This window comes from Trachypithecus francoisi, unplaced genomic scaffold, assembly GCF_009764315.1.
Source record: "Trachypithecus francoisi isolate TF-2019V2 unplaced genomic scaffold, Tfra_2.0 Lachesis_group0, whole genome shotgun sequence".
Classification (NCBI taxonomy): domain Eukaryota; kingdom Metazoa; phylum Chordata; class Mammalia; order Primates; family Cercopithecidae; genus Trachypithecus; species Trachypithecus francoisi.
This window is the reverse complement of record NW_022681453.1, coordinates 18,209,041-18,236,786: the sequence shown is the minus strand read 5'-3', so window position 1 is coordinate 18,236,786 and position 27,746 is coordinate 18,209,041. Positions and strand designations below refer to the sequence as shown.

At 56.0% G+C, this 27,746-nt stretch overlaps 1 protein-coding gene across 2 annotated transcripts in view; it reads left to right on the top strand.

Annotated features, from left to right (window-relative positions):
* The window catches only part of CACNA2D2 (calcium voltage-gated channel auxiliary subunit alpha2delta 2), a 143,166-nt gene that overhangs the window by 90,464 nt on the left and 24,956 nt on the right, over positions 1-27,746 (top strand). For both annotated transcript variants that reach the window (XM_033208564.1, XM_033208574.1), the window contains exon 4: positions 20,630-20,689. In XM_033208564.1, the coding sequence (XP_033064455.1) occupies positions 20,630-20,689 (60 nt within the window). The remainder of the gene's footprint in view (positions 1-20,629; positions 20,690-27,746) is intronic.

Here is a 27,746-nt window from a genome sequence, read left to right as displayed (position 1 = left end):
GGACCATACCTGGGCTTGGCCACGCTTGCACAGTGCGGGCATGTGGCTTGGTAGCTCTCTAACCTTGGGCTCTGTGCGGGCTTGTAGGGGTTGAGCATGACTGTGTGCTGTTTTTGCGGGTCTGGCGCTGCCTGACATGACTGCGTGCATCTGTGAATGAGATGTCCGTAGCTGTGCTGCATGGGCCTCAGAGGTATGGTTCTATCTAACTCATTTCTGTCCTGGCACTGCAAGGTAGAGGAGGCCTTGGAAGACAGATGGCCAGAGGGCACTAGATGTCAGAAGGGATGGGCCAAAACTGGCTCAGCTACTTGAGGGATGTCCCAGGTTTCCAGGGGGCTCCATGGCAAATTGACTAGAGGGGTGAGTTTCATGGGGGAAATGGGGCCCTGGCAGCTGAAACACTGGCTTCTGCTTTGTTCAGCTGAGGAGACTTTTTTTTTTTTTTTTTTTGAGACGGAGTCTCAATCTGTCACCCAGGTTAGAATTCAGTGGCACAGTCTCGGCTCACTGCAACCACTGCCTCCCAAAGTCAAGTGACTCTCCTGCCTTATCCTCCCAAGTAACTGGGATTACAGGCGTGCGTCACTACGCCTGGCTAATTTATGTAATTTTAGTAGAGATGGGGTTTCGCCATGTTGGCCAGGCTGGTCTCAAACTCCTGGCCTCAAGCGATCCACCCACCTCAGCCTCCCAAAGTGCTGGGATTACAGGGGTGAGCCACCATGCTCAGCCAGCCCAGGGACCTCAACCTCACTTGGGGCAACTTACAACAGGGAAGCATCCCCACCCTCCCAGCAGAGGCCTCAAGAGTCCTGCAGTGCTTGGTCCAGGGGCCTCCTGACTCCACACAGCCATGGCCCAATTCCAGTTAATGGTCTCTGACCCAGGGCTGAAGGTCAGGGGTTGGAGACAATTGGTAGAGGAGGTGACAGTTCCTCCTGCAGTATTCTCTGAAAACCACCCCCACTGAGGAACACCCTCACTTCTGCCCTATTCTTACCCCCATCTCTCCTTCGTGAGCTCTGAGACAAGGGACCAGGTACCCTGACTGCCCCCAGTCCCGGCCAGCTCAGGATTCAGGCCTGTCCCCTCACCCTCCTCGTACTCCACCCCCCGCACCCCAACCAGCTCTGCTTCCTAGGTTTAACACAGAGGTGGCAGCAGCAGCAGCAGCTGGGTGGGATTTTATAACCCTAATTAACCCTGATTCCCTGGGGCCCTAGCTCTAGCCTCCCATGCAGCCTGAGACCAGCAGAGCACAAGGCCGGAAGGGTCCACCCTTGTGCCAGGTGAGGGAAGATGAAGACTCGGCCTCTCCCTGTCCCAAGTCCTGGCCCTGGCAGTCACCCTAATAGATGGCACTGGGAGAACAGGGAGGGGGTGCCCAGGCTGAGATGGTGCCAGGCATCTCTGACCATGTGTCCCTGACAACCAGGCCCTCTCTCCTCCGGATAAAACTCCACGGTGACATCCTTCCATTAAATAGGGCATGTTCAGAAGAGAAAATTGCTACTATTTTCCCCTTTTACTTCACTGTCATCAAAAATTGATCCCATATTGCATCCTTATTTCAAAGAACGAGCTAAAAAAATAAAATAGAAATTCCCACTCCTCAGAGCAGCAGCTGCATCAAGCCTCCCCCACCCCATCCTTCCCCTCCCTCCCCACAAAAAGAAAAGAAAAACGTGACCAATGAGGAAAGGCGCCTGCTGGCCATCTAGGGCTGTTTGAGCGCCCATGGCTTTGAGATGCACGTGACCTGGGAGCAAGGAGGGGCTGGGCACATGACTGTGCAGGCAGAAGGGGATTTCGATCTGGTGAAATGTGGTAGAAAATGGGGTAATTGGGGGAGGTTAATTTGGATCTAAATGGAGCGATTCGTTATCTCAATAAGAAATGTCTCGTTTTCCAGGGAGACGGCTGCGCCTGCCAGATGCTGGCATGCCCACCGTTGGGGTAGTGGCTCAGAGCAGGGCCCACAGCCAGCCTAGCCTCACAGGGCAACCCACCCTGCCCAGATGTGGGGGTTGGGGGCAGAGATAGCTTAATTTGGTTGATTCCCCAACTCATTTGGCAAAGTATTCGATAGCTCTTCTCAAAAGCACATCTGGTAAAAATGCAAAATATGAGTAACAATGATGGGGCAGAGGCCGAGGTGAGCAGCCTGCAGACTAGGCACTTGGTCTAGCTGAGCCCATAGGCTCACCCCAAGCCTCCCGGAAGTCAAGGGAGATCTACCCAGTGTTTTGTGTTCTAACCAGAGGAGAAGCCCAGCATGGCTTGCCATGGGAAGGTGTTTGGGGGGTGTGGGGGGATTTCCAGGATGGTGCCCCTCAGCCCATGCATCTTTGCTAGGAGCAGGGTCTGGGAGCTGGCACCTGGACTGTAGTGTGACCCTGGGCATGTCGCTTCTCCCCAAGCCTCAGAGCCCCATTCGTTCTTTCCCAGGGGCCACAGGCAGAGGCTGCTGGCAGTGCTGGGAGTCCTGGTCACACAGGTGTGACCATCTCAGGCTGCAGTGTGGAAGGCCTGGGCTCAGCAGCTGAACAGACTTAGGTGTGGGCCTCAGCTTCTCCTTCTGCCAGGTTTGTAGACTTGGAGCACTCACTACATTGTTTTAAGCCTCCTCCTTCTGAAGAATGCATTAAGTAGCACCAGCCTTGTGCCCCTATGATTGTGACAGTCACATGTGGACAACAGGTACCCGTAAGTGATAACTGGAATCACAAAAGCATCTGCTGGACAGTCAGTTGGGAGCTGGCGCACAAAATTTCCTTGGTCTAACGTGGTATTGGCTGCACTGTGTCTGGAATGGAACTGGGGGAGAGTGAGCATGGAGACAAGCAGAAGCCCCTCCCCTCCACTCTGGTGGGGCCAGATCTAAGTCATCCTATGTCTCTGGCACCTAACACAGACCATGGACATGCTAACAGAAAGAAGAAAGGCCCTGGGGACTGAGGCCCTTTCCTTTTATTCTACATTGTGGTGTTGGTTGAGATAACACAAAACAAAATGATCACAGGCTGGTGTGAGGGCTGGGAGGGAAGTGAAGCAGTGAACAAATTAAGGGCACATTTGAGGAGGGGTCCCCTAGGTGGGGGCCAGACAGGTCATAGCCAAGAAGATCCATTTGGCCAGGCATGAGTGGGCAGGTGGTGGAGCCTGTAGGTCCTAGAGCCACAGCCCAGTGAGCCACCCCACACACAGTCCCAGCAGGAACAGCCCTGCCCTGCCTGTGCCTCAGGAGGGGCGTTCTGGATGTTAAAGTTGTTGGTGGACCAAAAGCGAGGGCCCAGCCACCATATGCACCTGTGCCTGACCACATGCTGGCAGCGTGGATGTGCTTTCCCATGTCTGCACATGTGCACATGTGTTTGCATATGCACACACACAAACACACACACACACACACACACACACATCCTCCTTCTCTAACTCCAGGCCCTCCACCCGCAGGATTGCAAAGCTGTTGACCTCAAAGTCAGATGGAAGAAACCTCCTCACCCACACCCACTAAAGCCACAGATCTCTGACATCACCTTGTTTGGAACAACTCCCTCAGTGGACACCCAAGAGGTCTAGTCACAGGGGTCCCACTTATCCCCTTTCCCTTGGAGGAGTCCTGCAGCGGAGTGGCCTTGGGGGCAGGAGACCAACATAGGACTCCGGAGTGCTGGAAAGAGCTCAACCCAGAGGTGGGCTGGCAGACCTGGGCCAGGCAGAGCAGTGGGCTGGGAATCAGGTTGCCCAGAGGCCTTGCATACCTTGTGTGGGCTGAGGCTGGGCTGACTCTGGGGCACAAAGACAACACCCTCCCCCACCCCATGGAATACCCAGGTCTGTGGGTTCAGGGAAGGGACACCAACCCCAAGGTGGTGAGCATGCTCCGTTCTTAGCCTCACTGCCTCCTGCTCAAACTAGGGGATCCCCTTCCTGCAGAGCCTCGGTTTCTTCACCTGTGAGAATGAGTGAGGATGGCTCACAGCAGAACTTCTATCAGCCTTTCTATGCAAGAGTGGCCCCTGGGGTCTGCCCAGCCTTTTGGGGGGATGGTCCTGTCCCAGAGTTTCTGCCCTTCCCAGCCCTTTTTCCAGACAACAGTCTTTGATCTAGGCAGGGCCAAGCACAGTCACCCCCAGAGGGTCACTGGGCTCAACACTGACCCACTGCAGTGTCCCCAGCACTGATGCCATGCTGGCTTGACCTGAGCCTGGCAGCAGGCTAACCACAAGTAGAAGAGGGCTCTTGAGGGCCAGAGCTCCCTGGGTGGCCTTGGAGAGTGTACACAACTCCCTACCTTCTTCAAGGACCCCTCCTGCCTCCTCTGGCCTCAGTCTAGGCCCTAGGGAAAGTAGCAAGAACTCCAAGGTCACATGGGAATATAAGTGCCCTGAGATTGTGGAGGGAATCTGAGGCAGAGCTCAGACCCGCTCAGGTCTCCTCGTGCCTGCTGGGTCCCTCCCCAGCCACACAGTGTCTCCCACTCCACGCTCTCTGATCCACAGCCAGCCAGAGGTCCACTTCCTCCTGAGAGAGAGCTCAGGGTGTCTCCTGGGCTAATCGGCAAGTAGAGGAGGGGGACTTGATGACATAGCCCAGGTTCAACCTTCCACCCTGCCCTCAGAGAGCTGTGGCCACAGACAAGCTGAGGAACCACCTCTGAACTCAGTTTCCTCATCTGCAAAATGGTGTAGAAATGGGACCTGCTTTGCAGGGGCTGCTGTAGGGATTAATGAGCGATGCTGGCCACAGCAAGTGCTCAGTGGCATCGCCCGTGATGACAGCTCCATGTGCAGCACAGGCAGTGCTGGTGCTGGGTCCTATAGGAGCTCTGCAGGTGCAGGAATTCCTTGCCAACCCTTATACTTCAGGAGTACTTTTTGTTCAAAGCCCTACTTGATCAACCAGCCATGGGGCTCCTCTCCCTGGAAAACCCCTGCACCTTCCCTCCAGCTTGCTCTGCTTCCTCCTCCAGGCTGCCTCCGCCCTCAGGCAGCCCCCAGGGTCCACACCCCACTTCTCAGGTGTTGTCTGACTCTACCTCCAGCCCTTCCTCATGAGCCCAAGTGCTGTTGGCCTCCATGTGGCCAGCACTTCAGCATTCCTCTGTTTTATCATTAATGTGGCCAGTCTGCCTGGGTGGGTGGTGTCATTTTCCCATTTTGCAGGGAGAAAAACTGAGGCCAGGAAAGCTAAAATCACTCAGGGTAGATCTGAATCCAGTGTGGATTCGTCACTAGAAGGGTCTCTTCCTCAGAAAGTCCAGCCCAAAGGGCTGAGGAGGTTGGGGGCTAAGCCAACTGGGATTCAGGGGTCCATTTCCTGGGAGATGGCGTGGTAGATAACAGACCGTTGTCCCAGGGGAGAGAGACTACAGCCTGAATGAAGGGAGAGGCAGCAGTGATGCCGCAAATATTTCAGGCACGTGTATATGACCGCTGCCCCGCCCTTTCCAGCTGGTGCCATGGCTCTGTGGCCGTTGCTAGGCATCTGTGAGGCCCAGGTGGGCCCTACCTGTCGTGGAGCGGCTGTGCAGTGTGCGGTGGGCCCGGGCCCAGGCAGGCGCAAAGCCACCTCTGCCGGCCCGCCCTCCTCTCACTTGGCAGCAGCAAGCAGAAGCCATTAGCGCCTGGCAGTCCGTGTCCCATGGCTCTGACAAACGCCTTAAATGTTTTCACCACGGCTCCAGCTGTCCCACCGGCCGCCTTTACTCCTCATAATAACCAAGTGTCGAGGCTGATTGCAGCAGCAGGATGCAGCCAGTATTCAGAGTAGCTCTTACCCTGGGCGTTTCCACCTGGCAGCCAGGCTGTGCCCACCCCGCCCACCACCCCCAGCCCTTTGTCTGCCTGTCACCTCTGCCTGGGCCCTCAGCATCGCCCCTGGGCCAGCCAGTGCCTGGCTTTGTGTCCCAAAGCTGGTGGGCAGCGACAGGGTGGGGCCTCAAGCATCCACATCCAGCAGAGTGACAGCCTAGCCGGAAGAGTCTGGCTCCTGCTCCCACTCTTCTGGATGACATGTGCAGGGAGCCCTGGCTTTGTCTTGGTCTAGCCTCATATCTTGCCTTGCTGCCCAGGGACACAGGGAGTGGTCAGAGCCCATCCCTGGCATGCACAAAGCTGCATTCAGTTTGAGCTCTGCCATTTGATCACTGTGCAGTCTTGGGTGGGTGCGTCACCCTCTCTGAGCCTTGGTGACCTCGTTGGGGGAATGGGAATAACGATTGGGCTTCTTGGGGCTTCGTGGGAGCGTGTGTGAAGCAAGGTGCAGATAATGAAATGAAGAGGCCCGGCCACGTAAACACAAACACCTACTGCACCAATCCCTGAGTCCAGGGAGGCCCAGGAGAATCGAAGGCCCACATCAGCTCCCCTGGCCTTCACTACCCTCCTTCCCACCCCCACATCTTAGTCCTCTGGGCGTTACTTCCCCTATCCCCTTCGTCTGACCTTGCCCTTCAAGTTTTGTCTAGTGCTCCCTTTCCCAAAGCCCACCTGTCTTAGCCTAACCATACTCCTCTCCCATAGGGTGTATGTGCCCTTTGAAACAGCCCTGGATGCTCACTGTTCTCCTCTCATGTCTGCCTTCATCCTCACAATCTTATGAGGCTGGGACTAGTAGAAGCCCCATGTTAGAGAAGAGGTTATCAGGATTCAGAGAATGGCATCAATTCTGTGCATTACACATGCAGCTCCTGGCTCTGCCCCACGGGGTACTGTGGCTGCTGATCACTGTCTGCCCAGCCCCAGGTCCTGCTAGAACCAGGAGAGTAAGCTAAGCCCCAGTCTCTTCAGGGGCCCTGGTACAGTGGACAAGCACCCATTTCACCTCCGGGCCTTGAGGGCTTTCCTCCTGAGGTACCTAGATACAAGCACCAATATCCAGGTTGATTATGAGCTCTCTGGTCACTGAGTCATTTGTTTACAAGTTCCCCAACCCTCCGATGATGCTGGAGGGCGATAGGCAGAGAAAGGTGAAAAATGAGTTGTCTCTGTCTCTTCATCAGACTCTTCTCAGGGATGCAGAGGTGATGGTGCAGGTAGCAGTGAGGACAGTAATGATAGTGGTGATTATGAGGAGATGTGAGCGCTAGCAGAGGTGACCACAGTGGGGTGATGGTGGTAGTGGTGACAGTGGTGGTAAAGGTAGTGATGGAGGTGATGTTGGAAGTGGAGTTGATGGTGGTAGATGATGATAGTGATGATGGAAGTGATGACTATGATGATGGATATGAAGGTAGTGATGGGGAGCTGATGGTGATGGGAGTAACATTGACGATGATGGAATAATATTGGCAGTGAACATGGGGACATTGGTGCTGGTTAAGCAGTGGGAACAACAGTGATGATGGAGATGAGGTGAATGGAGTAGCATTCTGGTGGTGCAGGGATAATGTTGATGGTGGGTATTGGGGGTGATAGGGCTGATGGGGGCTCCCTGTGGAGTGTACCTCTAAGGGGCAGTCCTCCAGGCAGCCCTGTCCCACTCATGGGCTGTGCCCTCGCTGGAGGCAGGACACAGTGGAGCTTGCTTGGTGCTTTTTTCTTTTAACCTCCAGTGAGCACAGCCTTCTGGGTAATGAGATGCAAATTGACAGAAAAGACAATGAGCCAGCCTGCGGCCAGTGGGGCAGCTTTTAGAGTCAGGCTGATTGCCTCTGTGCCAATTTGCATGGCATTAGCTGTGCATGTCTTCTCAACAGGTTAGTGTATTTCATCAGCGGTCACCTGGATGGCTGCATCTGACAAAGGGCGATGACCTGTGATCCCAGACCAGGAGCAGGGGCAGAGCCACTCTGACTCTGACCTGAGTAGGGCTCCAGGATGTGGCTACAAGAAGTCTGAATCTGTGGGGAAGGGCAACTGATAGAGGGTGGGGATTGGAGAGTCCTCATGGTTGCCAGGAACAGGGTCTGAGCAGGGGTCAGAGCCCACGAGTGGCAGGCCTAGGAGGTCTGGTTTGGCCAGCACCATGGCTCCATCTGAGTATGTGATGCAAAAAGCCACAAACAGGCCTTAGACAGGAGAGATATCTGGCCCTGGTCTGGGATGCCTCAGTACGGGTCCAGGCTCTGTCCCTAATGGTACAGTGGCCTGAAAGTCCCTCCAGGCCCCAGCTCCCCCTTTGTACAGGGGGGCCAGTGGGCCCCTGACCTCATTGTCTTCACCTTGAAGGGATGATCGTCAAGGCAGGCCCTGCCTGTGGTGTGTTTAGTAAGTGACCAGGGCCGGTTCTCCATATCCGAGGTCACATATTGCAGCCCACTGAGCAGGCCTGTCCTTCTGTCACTGTCACCGTTACTCAAGGTTATGCCTGGGATCATTCTTCGAGTGCCACCCAGGAGGCCTGGGCAAGGTAACACCCAGGTGGTTGCCCAAACCCAGCCCTGACGCGCCTCCCTGCCTCTGTCCATGGTGCTGAAAGTCTTGGGCCAACCGGCTCTGGTGTTCCTGCTGCCTAAGTGGGCTGGGCTCCGCCCTCCCGACGCCGCTCCGCTGCCCTTGCTCTCTGACCGTGCAACCCATTTGGCCCGGCGCAGCCCACGACTCCATTCCACGTCCCTTCCCCAAAACAGGCAACAATGGGGCTAGGGGCTCTTCTCCACTGCCCTCCCCCTAGCCCAACCAGTGCCCCCTCCCGCACATTTCAGGGCCCTTTTGTCCCCACCTCCCTCTTCACTGTCCCACTCCTTCTCCTGAGGTTGGGCCTAATCAAAGCTAATCAGAAAATTATGAGCTGCCTGATTACTGATTAGATTCCTAATGTTAATAGAGCCGAAAAGGGCCCGCTCAGGCTGTGTTTTAGGAAAAAGTATAAAAATAACATCGTGGGAAGGGAGCTTGGAGGCTGGGCTGGGACTCAGACTCTCCTGTTCTAGCTGGGGTGGGGTCTCACTCTCAGCTTTCAGGTGGGAATACGTTCCCATGCAGGGCAGCTTCCTAGCACCCTAAATTCTTCCAGTGATGGGGCCATCCCAGGCAGCTCTTCCTATAGAGGCCTCTAGCAAGTTCTCTGCTCAAGACAGTGGGACTGAATTGCAGTGGGAAGAAGTTAGGTGAGATATAAAGAAGAACTTACTGCTGGCACCCCATGTAAGAGCAGGGTTGTGTCTGTAATGCTCACTAACCTCCTCAGGCCAGTTTACTGCGCACAGTAGGTGCTCAGTAAACATGAGTTGACAGGAAGGAAGGAGGGTCACATCAACTTCTTCCCATGGGAACCATCACCCTCCCATGTCCTGCCCCTGAGCCACAGCAGAGCATAGAGGCATCTGAGAAGCCTTCTTAGAGGAGGATGTTGGGGCATGTCAGGAGAATGCACTGATCTGGCACCAGGGCAGGGGTGCTGAGCTCCCTGGGGATTCAGGCACTCCTGTCTACCACCCTCTGCCTCTCATTCCAGCAGAGCCATGGGGGCTTCTGCTAATAACCATGTTATTACTGACTTGGCAGCAGCTGAGTGGGGCTAATAGGTAACATTTTCACAAGGTCTAGAGTGGGGTTGTGGTCCTGGAGAGCAGGCATCAGCAGTTCAGACCCCAGAGGCTGCCCCTCGGATGCCTCTTCATGGAGCACACAGTGAGGCCTGTACTTAGACTCAGCCTCACCCCACTCACACCTTCACCCCAACGCCATCTTGGATCCCTATTCTCTGTCATCAGCACCATTCTGACCTGGTTTCTACCATCTCTATCCCAAGGAGACCCAGGGCCTCCAAACCAGCAGATCCCCAAGGGCACCTCCTGGTCCACCCCCTGACCAAGATCTTGAATGTGATGGGAGCCCGAGGTCACTTAGCACTTCCTCACTGAGCTGGCTTGCCCAGCACTGGGGCCACACAGATCCATGAATAAAGTCCCTGCCTTTGAGGGGCCACATCTGAGAGGGAGTCAGGTACATGCAGTGATGGAAACCCCAGGACAATTCTGGGAACCCAGCCCTACAGGGCACCAGGATTCATGGAGGAGGCAGAAGAGCAGTGACTCCTACAGGATGAGGAGTAGCCGGCCAGGGGAGGGGATGAGAAAAGGCACTCCAAGCTTGGGATGCAGCACAAACAAGGCTTTGGAACTGCAGCATAGCAGGAAGGCAAAGTTCAAGATCAGTGTGTTGGAAGAGAGATGAGGTTGTCAGGGCCTGATAAAGGATAGTGTTAGAAAGGGAGGAGTGGTCCAGGCATGCAGGAAACACGGACAGGTCACAGAACTTGTTGGGGAGACCTGAAGGTGTGGGGTCCCGGGCAGATGAGTTCATGCCAACCAGCTTGGGCTGAGAGTTTGAAGATGGGTTGTGGGGCTCAGGAGAGGTCTGGTCAGGGAGGCAAGGAGGGGGTCTCGGGAGTAGGGCTGGAAGCCAAGCAGGGCTGCAGTGGGGTAATGAGCAAAATCTTCAGCGAAGTTGGTGCTGAGGAGAAGGGCAGTCCGTTGGCACAAGCTACAGAAGAAAACAGGTCAGGCCAAGTTCAGAAGGCCCAAGAGAAAAGCCGAGTTTGGGGTAGGGGGAACCAGTCAGGAGGCCCCTGGAGTGAGGTAAGGGAAGGTGCAGCCCAGAACCTGGAGTTGTCTTCAGTTTCCAAAGTGAGTCCCCATCCTGTTCCCTGTCTATGCCCTGCTCTCCATCCACATCCTCGCAGCCCTGGGAGGGGCCCAGGCAGGGTTTTGTTCCCTCCCTGTTATAGGTGAGAGATCCAGGTACAGAGAGGTGAGGGCAGTGCTCCCCAAATTATATGGTGGGTCAATTGCCGAGCCCCAGGAACTTGGGTACCTTGGCCTCTGTGGCAGAACAAGGAAGGAGGGCACTGTCACACTCAACACCCACCCCCGTGCCCACACACATTTCTAGAATGGGGCCTGATGAGGGGACAGGATGCAGCACCATGCTCCAGAGAGCACTGAGATAAGGATGTGTCCCTGCTCCCCTGCCTAGAGTGGCCGATGGCCTCCATGTGGGTACCCTCACCCAGTGCTATCTGCATGGTTTTTCTAAGAATGAGAGAAATGTTGATGAATTATGGATCATAATATAAAGGGAGGAAAACTGACACAAAACTGGCAAAATTCTGAGAAATTCTACCTGAGTTGCCAGGGACTGACTGACCTGCGAAGATGCATAAGTTTCATGCTGGGGTTTAAGGAGGGGTGCCAGCTAGGTTGGTGGATTCCCACCCGTTTGAGCCCTTGTGGGATGGGGCTGAGCAGGGCAGTATCTTGGAAAGAGCCCCAGCAGCCTGGAGTAGCCTTCAGCTCTGAGTTCCTTGGGGGTGAGGTGCCTCCATACGGCTGGGCTCTGAAGCCACAGTCCAAATGTGGACCTGAAGCAGTTTGTTGCGTGTATTGGTTTATTTCTTATTGGGGCACCTCTTGCAAGTGCTCAGCAGGAGACCTGGGAGCTCACCAGGGGACTGGGTAAGGCAGAGACCTGCAGCCCTGAGGCCAGACCTTTCCTGCAGCTTCCAGCATGCGGCTGTCCAGGTCCGCCCACACCTCCTCCTGACTCAGCTGCTGCTGCAGAGTTGAAATCTCCAGAGGATGGGTTTCACGCCCAGTTCCAGAAAACTGGCTTGTAAATTCAAGATGGTTTCTGCAAATGCTCAGCCCAGCCACAGAGGCCCCTTTCCTCACCCCCTCCCTGTTCACACTGGACACATTTGTCTTCTGTCCCAGGACATATCCGACCTTCTCTTTCTGTATTGATTGTGGTTCCAGTTTAAAGCAAAAAAGCAATGAAAGCCAGTGGAATACCTGTTACCACCTGTGAGTGCCACTTCCTTTACTTCCTTGGGAAGGGATCTCAGAGCTCATGGCCTTCCTCCTCTTGATATTAAAATGCCCACTTTGGCCGGGTGCAGTGGCTCACACCTGTAATCCCAGCACTTTGGGAGGCCAAGGCAGGCGGATGACCTGAGGTCAGGAGTTCAAGACCAGCCTGGGCAACATGGTTAAACCCTGTTTCAGCATGGTGAAACTAAAAATACAAAAATTAGCCAAATGTGGTGGGCACCTATAGTCCCAGCTACTCAGAAGGCTGAGGCAGGAGAATCGCTTGAACTCGGGAGGCAGAGGTTGCATTGAGCGGAGATCGCACCACTGCACCCAGCCTGGGCAACAGAGCAAGACTCCATCTCAAAAAAAAATAAAAAATAAAAATAAAATGTTCACTTTTTGGTAACATAACAGTAATGAGAGAGAGTGGGAGTTTTTTAAAGTGTCCTCTCTTGGCAAAATACAACATAGCAAGGATCCTTGGGAGCCCAGGATGTTCTGGGAAATTCTGTCTGACCTGAAATTCCAGCCTCTGGGATACCAGGTTCCCCACCCTGGCTGGTCACAGTCGTTCCCTCTGCGTCTCCATCACAGGCCACCCCTCATTTCTTCATATTTTTCCTAGGAAATTGAAGCACAGCCTGCCCCTTCCAGGCTGGACTGAGGGGGTGCAGGCACTGATTATCAAGCTCATGGCGCCCACAGGGAGCCGGCAGGCCTGGGCCCGGGTGGAGTGGCGGCCGCCCTGCTGCAGAGGGAGACCACAACTCGAATGGGTTTTTCCCTGTTACATGGATTCTGACCTTTTTAAAATAAATAAATAAAAATCCATTTTACTAATTTTTTTTATCAACTTGCAGAAGATGCATGAGTCCTGTGAGGGAAAAGGTCAGGGAGCCTGTTGCTGCCAATAGCGGCAATGGCCTCCCATGCCAGCCTTCCCCTGAGGCACCCTCTGTGCCAGAAATGTTTATTTTCTTTGCAGGCTTCTGTTTGCTGGAATTGTGGTCTGGGGTTTGAGTGTTTTTTATTGCTCTGGTGGTCATTTTATCTTTAAGTTGTAAACATGGTTAATACAAGAAGAGTAGGTTTGAACCTTAAGATGTGTCATAGGCTGGGCGTGGTGGCTCATGCCTGTAATCCCAGCACTTTGGGAGGCAGAGGCAGGAGGATCACTTGAGGTCAGGAGTTCGAGACCAGCCTGGGCAACATAGAGAGAACTTGTCTTGTAATAATTAATTAATAAAAACTAAAGGCCGGGCGCGGTGGCTCAAGCCTGTAATCCCAGCACTTTGGGAGGCCGAGGCGGGCGGATCACGAGGTCAGGAGATCGAGACCATCCTGGCTAACATGGTGAAACCCCGTCTCTACTAAAAAGAAAAATACAAAAAACTAGCCGGGTGAGGTGGCGGGCGCCTGTAGTCCCAGCTACTCAGGAGGCTGAGGCAGGAGAATGGCATGAACCCGGGAGGCGGAGCTTGCAGTGAGCTGAGATCTGGCCACTGCACTCCAGCCTGGGCGACAGAGTGAGACTCCATCTCAAAAAAAAAAAAAAAAACTATAACAAAATTTTTAAGGAAAAAATACAGGCCGGGCGCGGTGGCTCAAGCCTGTAATCCCAGCAATTTGGGAGGCCGAGACGGGCGGATCACGAGGTCAGGAGATCGTAGACCATCCTGGCTAACACGGTGAAACCCCGTCTCTACTAAAAAAAAAAAAATACAAAAACTAGCCAGGCGAGGTGGTGGGCGCCTGTGGTCCCAGCTCCTCGGGAGGCTGAGGAAGGAGAATGGTGTAAACCCGGGAGGTGGAGCTTGCAGTGAGCTGAGATCCGGCCACTGCACTCCAATCGGGGCGACAGAGTGAGACTCCGCCTCAAAAAAAAAAAAAAGAAAAAGAAAAAATACAGATGGGACAGGAGCCAAGTGTGTCCAGCATAGATGCAGCCAAGGGGCGAAGGAAGGGACCTTGAGGGATGGGTAAGGCTGGGTGCCTGTCCTGTCCCAGGAGGCACGCATGTCAGCAGTACACCCGACAGGAAAGCACAGCCACTGGCGTGTCTCCATCACCCTCAGCGCATAAGTCACGGATCCTGCTTGACCCTCGCTGCCGATCCTGCTGCATTTCTCTTCATCCCTCAGAACCCAGCAAAATGTGGGGTCGGGGCAAGACCTGCCCTCAGAAGGTTGTAGTAAGTGAGATTGTGTCCATAAAGCTCTGAGCACATCGTGTGAGGGCCACGAAGTCGCTGAGGCGGCCATCATGCACGTAGCAGGCATTGTCTGTCCACACAAAGCCTCCCTCAGACCACGAGTGGTGCCAGGACAGGGCCAAGTGGCCATTCAGGGACATACCTGCTTGGAGCAGGAGGTGGATGAACAGACAAACGTCTGCTCAAGGCTGGAGCAGCAGGAGCAGAGGCCCACAGAGCCAGGGCCCCCTGACCCCACCTGCACTTCTGCCCCTACTGTCAGCCCTGGGGCTTCAGCTCCCTCCTGCAGAGCTCTGCATCTTGCTTCATTATTATGCAGATATTTTAATTATGCAGATATGTTTTTAGACAGTGTTAAATATGTATATTATTTACTCATTAGACCATAACAGCTCTGGAAATTGGAAATCTGTATTTAGTATCTTTCTGTGCACAACACATAGCTAATGCAGGACCCACAGGTGGGGAGGGAAGATGGGTGGCAGTGGGACCAGTGCTGGCCTAGGCAGGGGCTGCTGGGCATCCTGGTACTTGCCCCCTCCCGTAGCCTGGACCCAGTGATACCAAGGCTTGTGGGGGCAACTCAGAGGAACAGCTAGAAGGCCGGTTACTGATCCCCTCTCCTAGGAGAAGGGCAAAGGGACCACTCTGAGGGGTGGCAGGAGGGACCTGAGCCCAACCAGCTAGGCCCCACCTGGCCAGGGATGGTCCTTCCCTGGGACAGTCACTGTCCAACACTGCTGGGCTTTACCATCAGGCAAACCTGGGTTTGATGCCCCCTCTTCCTCCCTAGGGGTCTGGGGCAACTACACTAATACTTTGAGCCTCAATTCCCTCAGCTGTAAAAGGAGGGGAGAAGGAGAATCTACTTCTCGTGAGTCTTGCTGGGGAGGCAGCAGTGAAGCCCTCACCCAGGGTAGGCACTGGACCACACCTAGTGATATCTTGTCATTGCTCCCTTCCTTGCAGCCCTCAGCAGCATTCTCAGGGCATACTACCCCCAGCCTCCACCCCGCAGCCCACACTCCATCACGGCTTCTGCCTGGCTCAGCCCTCACTGTCCTAGATCTCAACATCCTGCACCCATGGGTTCAGGGCCTTTTCTTGTAAGCCTCTCATATCCTCTAGGAAGTGGGAGTAACCATAACTAATTAAGACCAAAGAACTCTTCCAGCCTTTCCCTCTGGGCTGTGCAGAAAAAGTCCTATTTGATGGGCAGTTGCTCCTCAGACCCTTCTGAGCCACCAGCACTGGGCATGGAGGGACTCCCAGGTGAGGGCTGGTGAGGAGAGTAGGCCAAGGAAAAGTGGGGAGCACCTAGCCTGGGGGTGGGGGTGAGCAGGCCCTCTAAGAGGGTGAGAGCACCCAAGAGCCCCAGCCCCCCATCACCCAAGGCCCTCCCCTCCTGGCATGCAGGGGGCCTTCCTATCCCAGGTGTTGGCCTCTGAGGGGTGCCCATCCTGGCCCCAGGTCCCTGATCTCAGGTTCTTGACTGTCTCAGCTCCCACTGCAATTGAAAGCTGTTTAACGTAGCGAGATTTGCAGATACCTGTGCAGGGGCTGCTCCCCAGGGGAGGATTGTCCCCAGCCCAGTGCACGACCAGTCCTCCTCTTTCTTGCCTTTTCCTGTAAGAACGGTTCCCAGAGCTGAGGGAAATTGATTAAGTGAAACTCTCTGATAATTGCCTCTGAAATGCCTGCTGTTACCGTGATGGACTTGGCTGTGAGCATCCCCACTCAGCAGTCCCACTGAGGTTCCCTCCAATACCCTTGTCATGATGGGGACGTCACGGGCCAGACAAGGCACCATCAGTGACTTCATAGCTGCATTGCCATAGGCAGCCATTATCCCCCAGGATGTGCTGAAGAAAATAGACTCAGGTTAAACCACACACCCGGGGTCACACAACTGGCTGGGCAAAGCCAGACTCAAGCCCAGGCCTCTACACAGGTCCAGAGACACCCCAATCTTCATTTAGCAGACATTCATTGTGCACCTACTGTATGCCCAGGGCCAAGTTACCATAAACTCGACAGCCACTAGACACTTACCCACCAAACCCAGTGCTCAAGGGAAGAGCAGACATGGAAGAGGGTTCGCTGAGCGTCAGGGTCAGGAAGTGGATGCAGCTAGAGGAGTCTGGGCAGGAGTGGCCTGGGAGGGAGCAGCATGTGCAGGGCCTGATAGCAGGGCAACCAGAGACTGCAGGCAGCTCCAGGAGCAGAACCCAGAGCCCAAGCAAGGAATCGCTCCCAGGGGGACAGGCACTTGGGGTCAGGGCTAGGAATGGAGTGCATCTCCCCAAGACAGGCAGGCACTCCAGAGACAGGCAGGCACCCTGTCCCTGCCCTGCGTGGTATCCTAATACGTTCTTCCCTCGCCTCTGGGCCTCAGTTTCTTGCCGCTTCCAGCCTGTCCCCAAACCATCAGGAGGACCAGGGAAAGGTGGAAGGGAAGTGCTAGGAGGGATGAACCTCCAGGGGTGGGGCAGGGTGGGCATGGTCTCCCTGCCAGCCCTCAGCAGGCCTGACTGTTGTCAGCTCTATGGAGACAGGAGCCCAAGGTCTGGGTGCTCAGCCTGGGCCAGGCAGTTGGAGCTAAACTTGGAGATCCCTGCCTCAGGACATGTCCTGCTTGGCAGAGGGGAGGGAAGCCCACCTTGTCCAGAGGGCTGGTTAAAGGCAAAAGGAAATTTCCAGGGGAGGTAACACAGTCTGATAGGGCTAACCAGGCAGAAAGAACAGAGAGCAGGAGGGCCCAGAGCTGGACAAGAGCCAGCAAGAGAAACCTCGGGGGACTGGCTGCCTATGTGCAGCTGCTAAGGGTTGGAGGAAGGGGGCTGCCAAGAGCCTAGCCAGCCTGAGTGGGTACAGTTACTATGTCCAGTGTATAGGCAGGATGTTGAGGACCAGAGTGGTGAAGACCCTGCTCCTAGAAAGTCAAACTTTGAACCCGGGCCAGGGCTCGGGGACTCCAGGGTCCAGGCTCTGATCTCTGCTCAGGGCCCCTCATGCACCCCAGTGGTGGTCCCAGTCCTCTCATCCTCAGGCCTGATGGAACCTCGTGGCCAAAGCCTGCCCACTCCACTCCACCCACCAGCTGCCTCGGCCCTTCCTCCCCTACCACTGGGCCTGCCTGTTTAGCAATTTCCACACGTCCAGTGCCTAGGGATGGACTGATTGATCTGTAACACCGAAAAAATAATAATGGCTTGATCGTTACTGAGGATTAAAAGTAATCCTTTTGCTGTGGCTATTACGACTCTGTTATTCATGAGTCAGTGAGCTGACCCAGGCCTTTGAGCCCATGGGATTCCATGAGCTCAAGGAGGCTGGGTGTTGGGGGCCTCCCTCTCTGGATCTCCCTTGCCCTGTCTGCTAGGCTCTGGAGCCAGAGGGGCCTGTAGCCCCATGTTTTGGGGCCCAAAGGTTTCAGGGTCAGAGCTGAGCCCTCAGAGGGTGAAGGAGCAGGCACCCCCTGGCCAGGAGTAGAGGCAGGGGCAGGAGAGCACAGTTCCTCAGGGTCATGGCCCAGCCTGGAGACTCCCACTAGTGTCAGTGTGGCATCTGCAGCCCCATCGACCCTTTGGCTTTTCTGTGGCAAGAGACTGCATCTGCTTCCCCCATTCTGCCCCAGTCTCAACCCCAGGGAAGGACAGGGGCCTCAGCAGAGCCCCACTCTGAGGAAGATTTGGCGTCCCTAGGAAGGTAGTGGTCACCAGATAAGGAAGGAGGGGCACAGTGATGACAAAGGCTCGACCCACGCACTGCTCGTCAGGCTTTACACAGCCTCCAGGCCAAGTACTGAGCCCAGCACCTGCTGTACTGCAGTTGCTCAACTAACACTGGTGACAAATGTTGTGAACGGTACAAGTCACACAGTAATGCCCTCTATACAAGGGAACTGCAAACTTATGAATTGGGGACCTCATCCATCCCTGGGTTTGGGATCAGTGGGTGGGCATTTGTGGTTTAGGCCAAGAGGAGGCTCCAGGATGGAAAAGCAAGAAGAGGAGTCAGGTGGGCCCTACAGGACCTCAAGAAGGTTGTGCCTTTTACGTGCAGAGAAGTGGGAGCCACTGAAGGGTTTCAGGACAGGGGATGGTGACGTGACCAGATCTACATTTGGAGAAAAGGCTCCAGGTGTTGTGTGGAGAATAGGTGACGAGGATGAGAGGACACAGGTTCCAGGCAGGACGGAGCCTGAGCTGGGGGTGCACAGGAGGTGGTATAAGGGATGCCAGGGGTGGAATGGAGGAGGCAGAGGGGCCAGGGGGGGTGGCCTGCCCCAGAGGGGCACTCTGAGCTCAGATGGGTCTGAGGGTCACTCCAGGGAAGTGTCCAGGAGCTCAGGAGGGCCAGGATTGGAGGCAAGACATGGGAGGCGTCACGGAGTAGAGAGACCTGGGGCCCCCGAAACCCTAGGAGTGTGAGGCTGGGCTGGGGAAAGAGGAGGGTGTGGGTCCCAGCCAAGCAGGCCCTGCAATTAAGGGTGGTGGGGGACAGAGGACTGAGCCTACAAAGGAGAGGGAAGCAGAGTCCAGGAGGGTCAAGCTCTGTGGGGTGAGAGGGTTTGACCCCAAGAGGCACTTTCTGTTCCTGCTCCCTGGACCCCAGCCTCATAGCGTCCCCACCATTCAGTGTCCTTGGCCTGAGGAGGGGGAGCCGGCCCAATGGGACTGGGGATGGCCCTGGACAGCCACTCTAACTATGGGGGTGTGACACCCTGCCCCAGGAGAGCAGAGGCCACAGCTCCACAGGAGGCCCCACCTTGCTCCCTGCCCTGCTAGTCCATGCTTCAGAGGAGGAAACGCCGGCCTCCATGACCTGACTCCCACTTCCCCCTAATGGGCAACTGACAGGCTTTAGGAGGACGTCCCCTCCAGGGCCCACATGTCATATCAGGCCTGGACTCAAGGATGGGGGATGGTGACGTGACCAGATCTACATTTGTCCTGAATACCAAGGGGCAGGACCTGTAAGCCTGTAGGCCTGGAGGTGGGACACGCCTGCTTCACCGTGGGACAGGGTGGGATGGGGTGAGAGACCAGAGCCACGCACCTCGCTGGGCATGGTGGGCCCAACAGAGGCTGGTCCTTGGATCTCAGTCATGGTTGGAGCAAGACAAATGCAATGGTGAGGGCTGGGTTCCAGGGCCCAGCCTGAGCCGGACTCACCTTGTGACCTTGGGCAGGCTGCTCACCGTCTCTGTGCTTGGCCATCCTCATCTGAGGAGGGCCACAATGGCCCCATGCCAGGCACACTGTGAATGGTACAAGGTGCACAGCACACGAGTCACTGGCCAGGGGAGGGTTCGGTGTGCAGTAGGTGGCCAGTTGATAGTGATGGTTGTCATTATGATTGACAGGACACCACTGCTTTCAGCTCTGCAGAAGGCCCCCAGGGCCAGACTCAGTTCCATCCTTGGGAGCCCCAAAGTTTCCTGTAGAGACGGGATCCTTAGAAAGTATCTAATGGCCGGGCGCGGTGGCTCAAGCCTGTAATCCCAGCACTTTGGGAGGCCGAGATGGGCGGATCACGAGGTCAGGAGATCGAGACCATCCTGGCTAACACGGTGAAACCCCGTCTCTACTAAAAAATACAAAAAACGAGCCTGGCGAGGTGGTAGGCGCCTGTAGTCCCAGCTACTCGGGAGGCTGAGGCCGGAGAATGGCGTAAACCCAGGGGGCGGAGCTTGCAGTGAGCTGAGATCTGGCCACTGCACTCCAGCCGGGTGACAGAGCTAGACTCCATCTCAAAAAAAAAAAAAAAAAAAAAAAAAAGAAAGTACCTAATAAGAATGTCTGGGTGACCCGGGCTTAGGCCCAGAGGGTGGCCAGGCCCCAGTGCCTTCTCCAGCAAGCCTTCCCTGAGGTCCCTAGCCCCCACAGCACTGTGCCTCCTGCCCCTCAACCTCTCCTGCCATGGTGGTTCTGCGAGGTTGTACCTGTGAGCTGTGAGAGGCAGGACCAGGCCTGTCACACCTCCACCAGTCAGCGCAGTCTGGCACCCAGCGTGCCCAGTGGCAGGTGTGGGATGGACAGGCACACAGCTATGCCCTGAGGGACATTCTGCTCTCAGGCACAGGGGCTTTGTTGCAAGAGGCCACTGGAACCAGCCCCAAAGAACAGGAGAGGCTCTTATGGACAGGGGGCTTGGGAGCCCTGTGGGAAGGGGCTCAGGAACTCTGGGAGAGGGACCATGGGCCTGGGTGGGCAGGGTGGGCTGTGGGCCCCCCGTGGGGCTCTGGGTAGCTGGCAGAAGGGCAGGGCAAGGCGAAGCACTCTCTAACTTGCAGCTCAACCTTGGCTCCAGAGGAGCTTCCTCTTGGCACTGGGGTGATACAAGTGTGTGGGGGATAGAGAGTGGCACTGGGGCTTGGCTTAGTACAAGGAGTCCCATGGAGATGCCACTGGGGTCACTGCACAGGCTTCACCTTTCCTGCATGGACCCAGCTGTGGTCAAGGAGGTGCCCACACAGCAAGCTGGGGAGTATCTGGGGCAGAGAATCTCTGAGTGTCTCATAGGATGAGGAGAAGGGAGTCCCTGGTCCAGCCTGGCCCCAGGGAGTGCTAGGGATGGAGAGGCTTTGGGGTGGGCATAGGGTAGGCTGCCTTCCTCAGCCTCTGACCTCCCTGTGCTCTGTCCCTCAGAGACTAGCTGATGCTGCCGAGAACTTCCAGAAAGCACACCGCTGGCAGGACAACATCAAGGTAGGAACCCCAGCGCCCTGCCCAGCACTCAGGGCATGCCCATCCGTGGGTGGGTGTGAATGCCGGGGGAATGGGAGCTACCCAGACACATGAGGGACACGGAGGGGTCTGTGGAGCAGAGCCAGAAGTCTGTGTCCAACATTCAGCAGCTACTCCAGGTGCCCCTCACTGCTGGGCATACAGTGAGATATGAGTCCACATTCACTCCAGAGGAGCTGTGGAGTCACCCGTGAGTGGGAAGGCTGCTTGAAAGTGGTGTTCCCTGTGTTCCCCAGATAAGGTGTTCAGATTCTTGGAGAGACCCTGGGTCAGAGGCCTTTGGACTTCAGGAATTGTCAGAGGCTTTAATACAGTGACCTGCAGGAGATGCTGGGAAAAGGGGACCGGATGCCCTTCCCCGACTTCCCTTCCCTGACTTCCCTGAACAGCAACCTGTCCACCCAGGAGACCCTCAGGCTGGGCTCAGGGGACTGGGCTGCCACGGTCACAAAAGCCTCTCCTTCCACCTCAGAAGGAGCTCAGGCTCGGTTCTTGGAGCAGAGATGCAAGAAGCTGAGTGCAGAGGGCCTAGTGCATGGGGGAGTGAAGGGGAGCCTCACCCATCCCAGCCTAGGCCTGAGTTGCCCTCGCCAGTTCCTTGCTGTATTTGATTTTGCCTGGGGCTAGATATACCTGCCCTCCAGCCAGCATCAGATGGAGGCAGGGCTCTTCCTGGATTCAAGGAAGCCCCAGTGCCAAGGATGATGTAACCCTTGAGAACCAGACTAGTTGGCAGGGCTCCTGTGTCCTCCACAGCTGCTCAGGTGTCAGGGCCATGCCTCCTAGTAGTCTTGTGCTAAACACAGGGAGGGGCAGGGTGGGGGTGGCAGACTTGACTCGCTCCAGCTCTGGGCCAGGCACATCTGCTCTAGGAAGCAGTGGGGTTATTGTCCCTATTTGACAAGAAAATAGAAGCACAGAGTGGATAGACCTACCGGAGGTTACCTGTTGGTGGCAGAGATTCACAGCCGGCTATCGGGTGTCAGGGGCTCATGCCTATGATTCAAGCTCTAAATCTGTTCCTCCTCCCCAGTCCCTATCCCCCAGGCCATGCTGAGCTGCCTCACCTTGCCCACATCATGGCTTCTTCCTTTACCCCTGGCAGGTGCTGGGTGCTGCCTCAGGGAGTTCACATGAGATTCGAAATGAAAGGTGATTTTCTTTTTTTTTTTTTTTTTTTTTTTTTTTTTTTTTTTTTTTTTTGAGGCGGAGTCTCGCTCTGTCGCCCGACTGGAGTGCAGTGGCCGGATCTCAGCTCACTGCAAGCTCCGTCTCTCAGGTTTACGCCATTCTCCTGCCTCAGCCTCCCGAGTAGCTGGGATACAGGCGCCTGCCACCTCGCCCGGCTAGTTTTTGTATTTTTAGTAGAGACGGGGTTTCACCTTGTTAGCCAGGATGGTCTCGATCTCCTGACCTCGTGATCCGCCCGTCTCGGCCTCCCAAAGTGCTGGATACAGGCTTGAGCCACCGCGCCCGGCTGAAAGGTGATTTTCTAAGGTGAACGAATGAGCTAGTTACTCCCTAAACCAACCGCCCTTCCCCAGGAGACAGGACTGACCCTTCTCTCCCTCTCTCCTACTCCAGTGCTACTTGCTCACAGTCCCTGTGGGACCGAGGCAAGGGCTTCAGTTTCTCCATTTGGCAAAGGACTGACTGGTGCCAGTGCTGCCTGTGAGCTCAGCTCTGGGGTGTGAAGGAATCACTGCACACGTCAGGCTACATGGGTGCCAAGCTGCTAATGGCATGGGTGCATCTCTGACCACACCAGCCCTTGGGCCCTTGGGCCCTAAGTACTTCTGTCCTGAGATGAGGCAGTAAAGGGCTCTGGCTGCCCCCCTCCCCCTGGCTTGACCTGAGGTGCCCCCAGCTGTGGGTGTGACCACAGGCAGCCCTGACCACAGGGCCAGCTGGGCCCGGCCTTGTTCCTCTCCCTCCCTGCCACATCCTGCCAAGTGCCTGCTGGCCTGTCCCACTGGTGTCTCAGGTAGGGTGGGTGGAGCTGTAGTCATCTCCCTCCTTCCCATCTACTGGGTCACTGTTCTTCCCAGGAAGCACTGCTGCTGCCACAACTGCCAGGCGGAAAGGCATCAATGCTAATGGTGTGTCCAAGAGCCCAACACCAGCCAGCTATGCTCAGGCTGTCAGGGAGAGCTGGCAGCAGTGGCTGCAGGAGGGGCTGTCCATGCCAGGGGAGGGTGCAGGGACTTGAGGCGGGGAAGGGATGCTGTTTTGTCCCTTGCAGGCACACCACCCACCCCTGAAACCACATCCTTCCAACGACCTTCAGGAGATGACAGACAAGGAGCCATGTTCCCCCAGCACTCAGGAGAGGTACCTGGCCTGTGCCACAATTCCAGCCTCAAATTCAGGCCCTCTTCCTAGGAATGCCCTTATCTACCCCTCCTTCAGTGCAAAGCCTCTCTCTCCAGATCTCTGCCTAGGACTCCCTTTTCTAGCCCCAACCCTAGGATCGGCCCCCACTGCCCACAGCAGTGACAGTGTGACCAGAAGCAGTCTTCTTACCTCTGAGATGGGGAGGATGGTGCCCAACTGTTCTGGCCACAGAGGAGATGCTTGGCTCATGTGGCCAGACTGGAATCCACTGCACCATCAGCCGGGTATGGCCGTCCCTGTGTTGACAGCACACAGCAGGTCCAGGTGCAAACCTCTGAGGAACAGACAGTGGTATCAGTGGTATAACCCACATCCACATGCCCACAACTCCACTGACCTCAGCCTCGGGGGTAGGGGATTCTGGAGTCTGCAGGGTCAGAGCTGGGACAAGAGATCAAGAGGGCAATGCCTGGATGTAAAACTCCTATACCCCTTCCTCGTCCCTGGCCAACCCAGACCCTTGGACACTAGGGAAACGATGGCCCTGATTAGCAGACAATGCCTCACATGCCCCCACAGGCGGGCAGCAGGTGCCCTGGTGCCCATAACGCTTAGGATAGATGAAGAGGGACCACCTGTCAGACCACACTTGGTGCCAGCACCATACTATGCCAATACTGTGTGCCACCGAAACCACCACCAGGGAGGAGCTGGGCCAGGGCATGGGTAGGGGAGGGGAAAGTGGCCATTGGCCCCAGGGCCTCAGTGCCAACACCAGGGCCTACAGGAAACAAAGCCATGCACTGGCAGTTGAATGGAAGAGACAGCCCTCCCCTGGGAAGTGTAAGGGAAGGACACAGCCCTGCCCTGGGGAACGTGATGGTGGGAGTGGACGGAGCTCTGCCTAGGGACTAAAAGGAGGGCTGTGTGGGGGCTGGGCCAGGCTGGAAGAGCCAGCTGGACAGGACAGGTGGCTTTCCTGGCCTGAGGGTCTGACCCAGCCATAGGGCCCCTGCGTGCCTCTGCCAAGCCAGCGACAGACGGCTCTCTCAGAAAACAGTCCTCTTGGCCGGGCTGAGCTGGCACTAGGCCAGGGCAGGAAGGCCAAGCGTCCTCACTGGTGCAGCGGGTGGCTGGCCTGGGCCTGCACAGGCAGCTGGTGGGCAGGCGGCAGTCATGTCTGGCCAGGCCTTGGCAGCCACCTTCTAAGCACTGAACTCGGATGGCAACTGCTCTCCCTCCGCTCACCCCGTGCTCACTTCCTCAGCTTGTTCCCTGAGACCCACCCTCCTCACACCTCTCTTGGGCTTGGCTCCTGCTAAGGAGAATGTATGTCACCAACACAAGGGTCACATGGACCCTCCTGCCCCGCCCCTCACCTGTTATCTGTGTACCCAGGTCCACATGGGAGGGCATGTGTGTGAGTTCAGAGTGGGTGATTCCCCCAATTCCTGCCCAGTTGGGCAAAATGGCCCCTAAAATATCAGGTAACACAGGGTATGTCAGGGGAGTGGACCCCAGACATTAAGGACACCCGTTTCACCCCACCCGGGGCTCTTCTACACTCAGCCTCTCCTCTGGGCTGTGGAGTTGCAAAGACGGAAGGTTTCCACTCATGGGCAGAGTTGGCCCTACCCCTGGGGAGGCCCAGCTCCCTGTTCTCTTCACACCCTCAGAGGATATTACGAGTGGGGAAATAGAGACCCAGAGGTGAAGCCTCATGGAGGCTGCGTGATTTAACTGGGCAGCCTTGCCTCCTCGGGGGTGACCCCTGGAATTCCTCAGAGGGCCACTGGGACAAGCCAGTAGGCTGGGTCCTTTTTGGCTCAGCCTCAGTCTTCACTCACTGCCCAGGATTCCAGAGCTCACATGTCCAGGTCAGAATTTGAGGCCAGGACTCTTTGCCGAGGCCCTTGTACTCAGTCACTAGAGAATACTGCCTCCTTGTTGCTTAACCCAGGTACTGTGTTGGCCCAAGCAGACAGAGGCCTTCTCAGGGACCCTCTCATCCTGACCCTGACGGCCCCCTCCTGCCACAGCTCCACACCACTTCATGCATAGCAGTCACATGTATTTATGATATGTTTTCACATGTATGACCTTGTGTGCCACCATCCATGCTCTCTTTTTTTTTTTTTTTTTTTTTTTTTTTTGAGACAGTCTCGCTCTGTTGCCCAGGCTGGGGTGCAGTGGCCGGATCTCAGCTCACTGTAAGCTCCGCCTCCCGGGTTCACACCGTTCTCCTGCCTCAGCCTCCTGAGTAGCTGGGACTACAGGCGCCCGCCACGTCGCCCGGCTAGTTTTTTGTATTTTTTTAGTAGAGATGGGGTTTCACCATGTTAGCCAAGATGATCTCGATCTCCTGACCTCGTGATCTGCCCATCTCGGCCTCCCAAAGTGCTGGGATTACAGGCTTGAGCCACCGCACCCGGCCCATCCATGCTCTTCTTACCAAGGAAAGGGCATGGTCTCGCCCTCCTAGAGGCAGGAGAGGCCGAGAGGGGTCATTCCCACATGCATCAAGCCCTGGGGGGCAGGGAGGCCATACAGAATCCTGAGCCTCATCTGTCATCTGCAGGGGGCTAAGAATCCTCCTGGGTGACATGTCCCCCTATGTCCTTGACGCCACCAATATCTGATGTTCCACTAAGACCGTGAAACGGCAGAATAGAGAAGCGGAGTCCCTGGAGCAGCTGGAGAGGTGGCCCCAGTGAACGCTGAGGTGCCTAGTGTTGACTCAGGTGCAGGCAGGTCCCAGCCACAGCCTGTGAGGGGAGTCCAGGGCTCCTGAGGGCTGCAAGTGACCAGCCCCCGCTTGTGTCCTTTCCCATCCTTGCGGAAGGTTTGCCTAAGAAGTGAGTGAGTGAGGCCCCAGGTTGTAATCTGCAGTCCTCCCACCGCACCCGCCTGTTTTCATTATGGAGGGAAAGAGCATCAGAGCTGTGTTTATAACCCCCTTTTAGATAACAAATCACATTTTCTTTTCACAGCGAGTGTGTTGAATTGATATTTTTTCCCCTCAGTTTAATGGGTTTGTGTGTTCAGGAATGATCTTCATCAACTGAAACTCCTTATTGTGTTTGATGTAATGTCAGCTTTCATTATGCGCTTTGGTTGGAGCTGGGTGCAGAGAAAGACCGAGCCCCCTGCAGCTTGGGCCCGGCCTCTGCCCCCGCCCCAGGCCCACTAGGGCTGCAGTCTTCTTGCACTGGTGGGTGGTAGGTGTGGGCAAGGTCGGCAACGGACTGGGAGGGCAGGTTGGAGCCAGGGTGCGAAGGCTTTCTTCTCCCTGCCCTCAAAGCGTCTGACTGATGGGGTCATATGGCTGCTATAAGAAAGCACCAGACACGGCAGGTGCCCTGGATGCTGGAACTCTCGGGCTGCCTTTGGTCTTACGTTCATCTGCAAGTTGTGGTCTTGCCCATGCGTGGTGCCAGGCATGCAGTCAGTATTCCAGAATGCTGGGACTAAGCCTGCACATTTAGCCGGTGGCCTGCAACCCCTCGACCCCTGGTGAGAGACAGACTAGGACTGTTCCCTGAAACAGTCCCAGGTACTGATGCAGCCCCTGGGCAGTCACCACAGCCAGGCCTTCCCAGAGTCCTGCCTGGGGAGTCTGGGGAGCCTGGGGCTCAGAGAGGGAGTGGTCTAGTCCTGGGGTCACACACTGAGTGAGCCCCAGCTGGGCCTTGGGAAGCGAGTGTCTAGGGTGACATCTGCCCTAGTGGAGTGACGGCTGGCTCTGCCTGCCGTTTCACAGCCAGGCCCTGGGGAGCAGACTTGGTCACCACTCCCATCTGCAGACCACAAAGAAACAAGCCCTGAGTGAGTAAGGGGCCACCGGGGCCACGCTGCAGGTTTTTGCTGTACGAAACAGGGCTGAGGAGCACCTGGAGAGGGTGACTTGGACAGTGGCTCTGTCCTGAGTTGTGGCCCTGAAGCCCACGGGGGCAGAGTGTGGCAGCCCTTCCTAAGCCAGTGGCACTTGGCTGACACCGGGTTCACCTTCTGGCGGCCTCTGTCAGCCGTGCTCGGTTCTGATTAAAGATCATTACACATGAAATTAGCCCGTTTGTGTTACGGGTCCCTGGGGCGGCCAGTGATTATGACGCACAGATGGCCAAGAACCCAGGCGACTGGCAAGCAGACATGGGCCAGGGACGGGCAGGGCACACACAGGCGGGTGAGGGCCGGGAGGCAGGCGCCAGGGACGGGCTTTGTTTTCTCCCGCTCCTGTTGTGGAAACCCCCTCGCATTTCACAACAAATCACAGATAATTAATAAGTACATGCCCGTAATGAGCAGGCTTTTTAATAGAAGAAATTGGAAGATGCAGCATCGAGTCATTATTTCCCTCCTGCCCAAACTCGGCTCTGTTTTCTGTCTTCCTCGCTCCCTGGTGCTGCCTCAGCCGGCCTCTCTGCAGACAGAGCCTGGAAGGCTGCAACCCAGGACCCTTGGCCCCTGAGTTAGGGAAGCCCAGGGAATTCCAACTGAGGGGTACTGCATGCTCCTGGAGCCTGTTCAGGGCCTCTGAAGATGGGCCTGGCTGCATTCCCAGCCCTGACCCATCCAGCCCTTCCAGGAGGGTGGCTCTGGGTGGGGGAAAGGGACAGTCTCTGCCCCAGAGGAATCTAAGGGTACCATGCAGGCCTTGAGGCTAGGAGTCCTGTCTGTCTCGGGA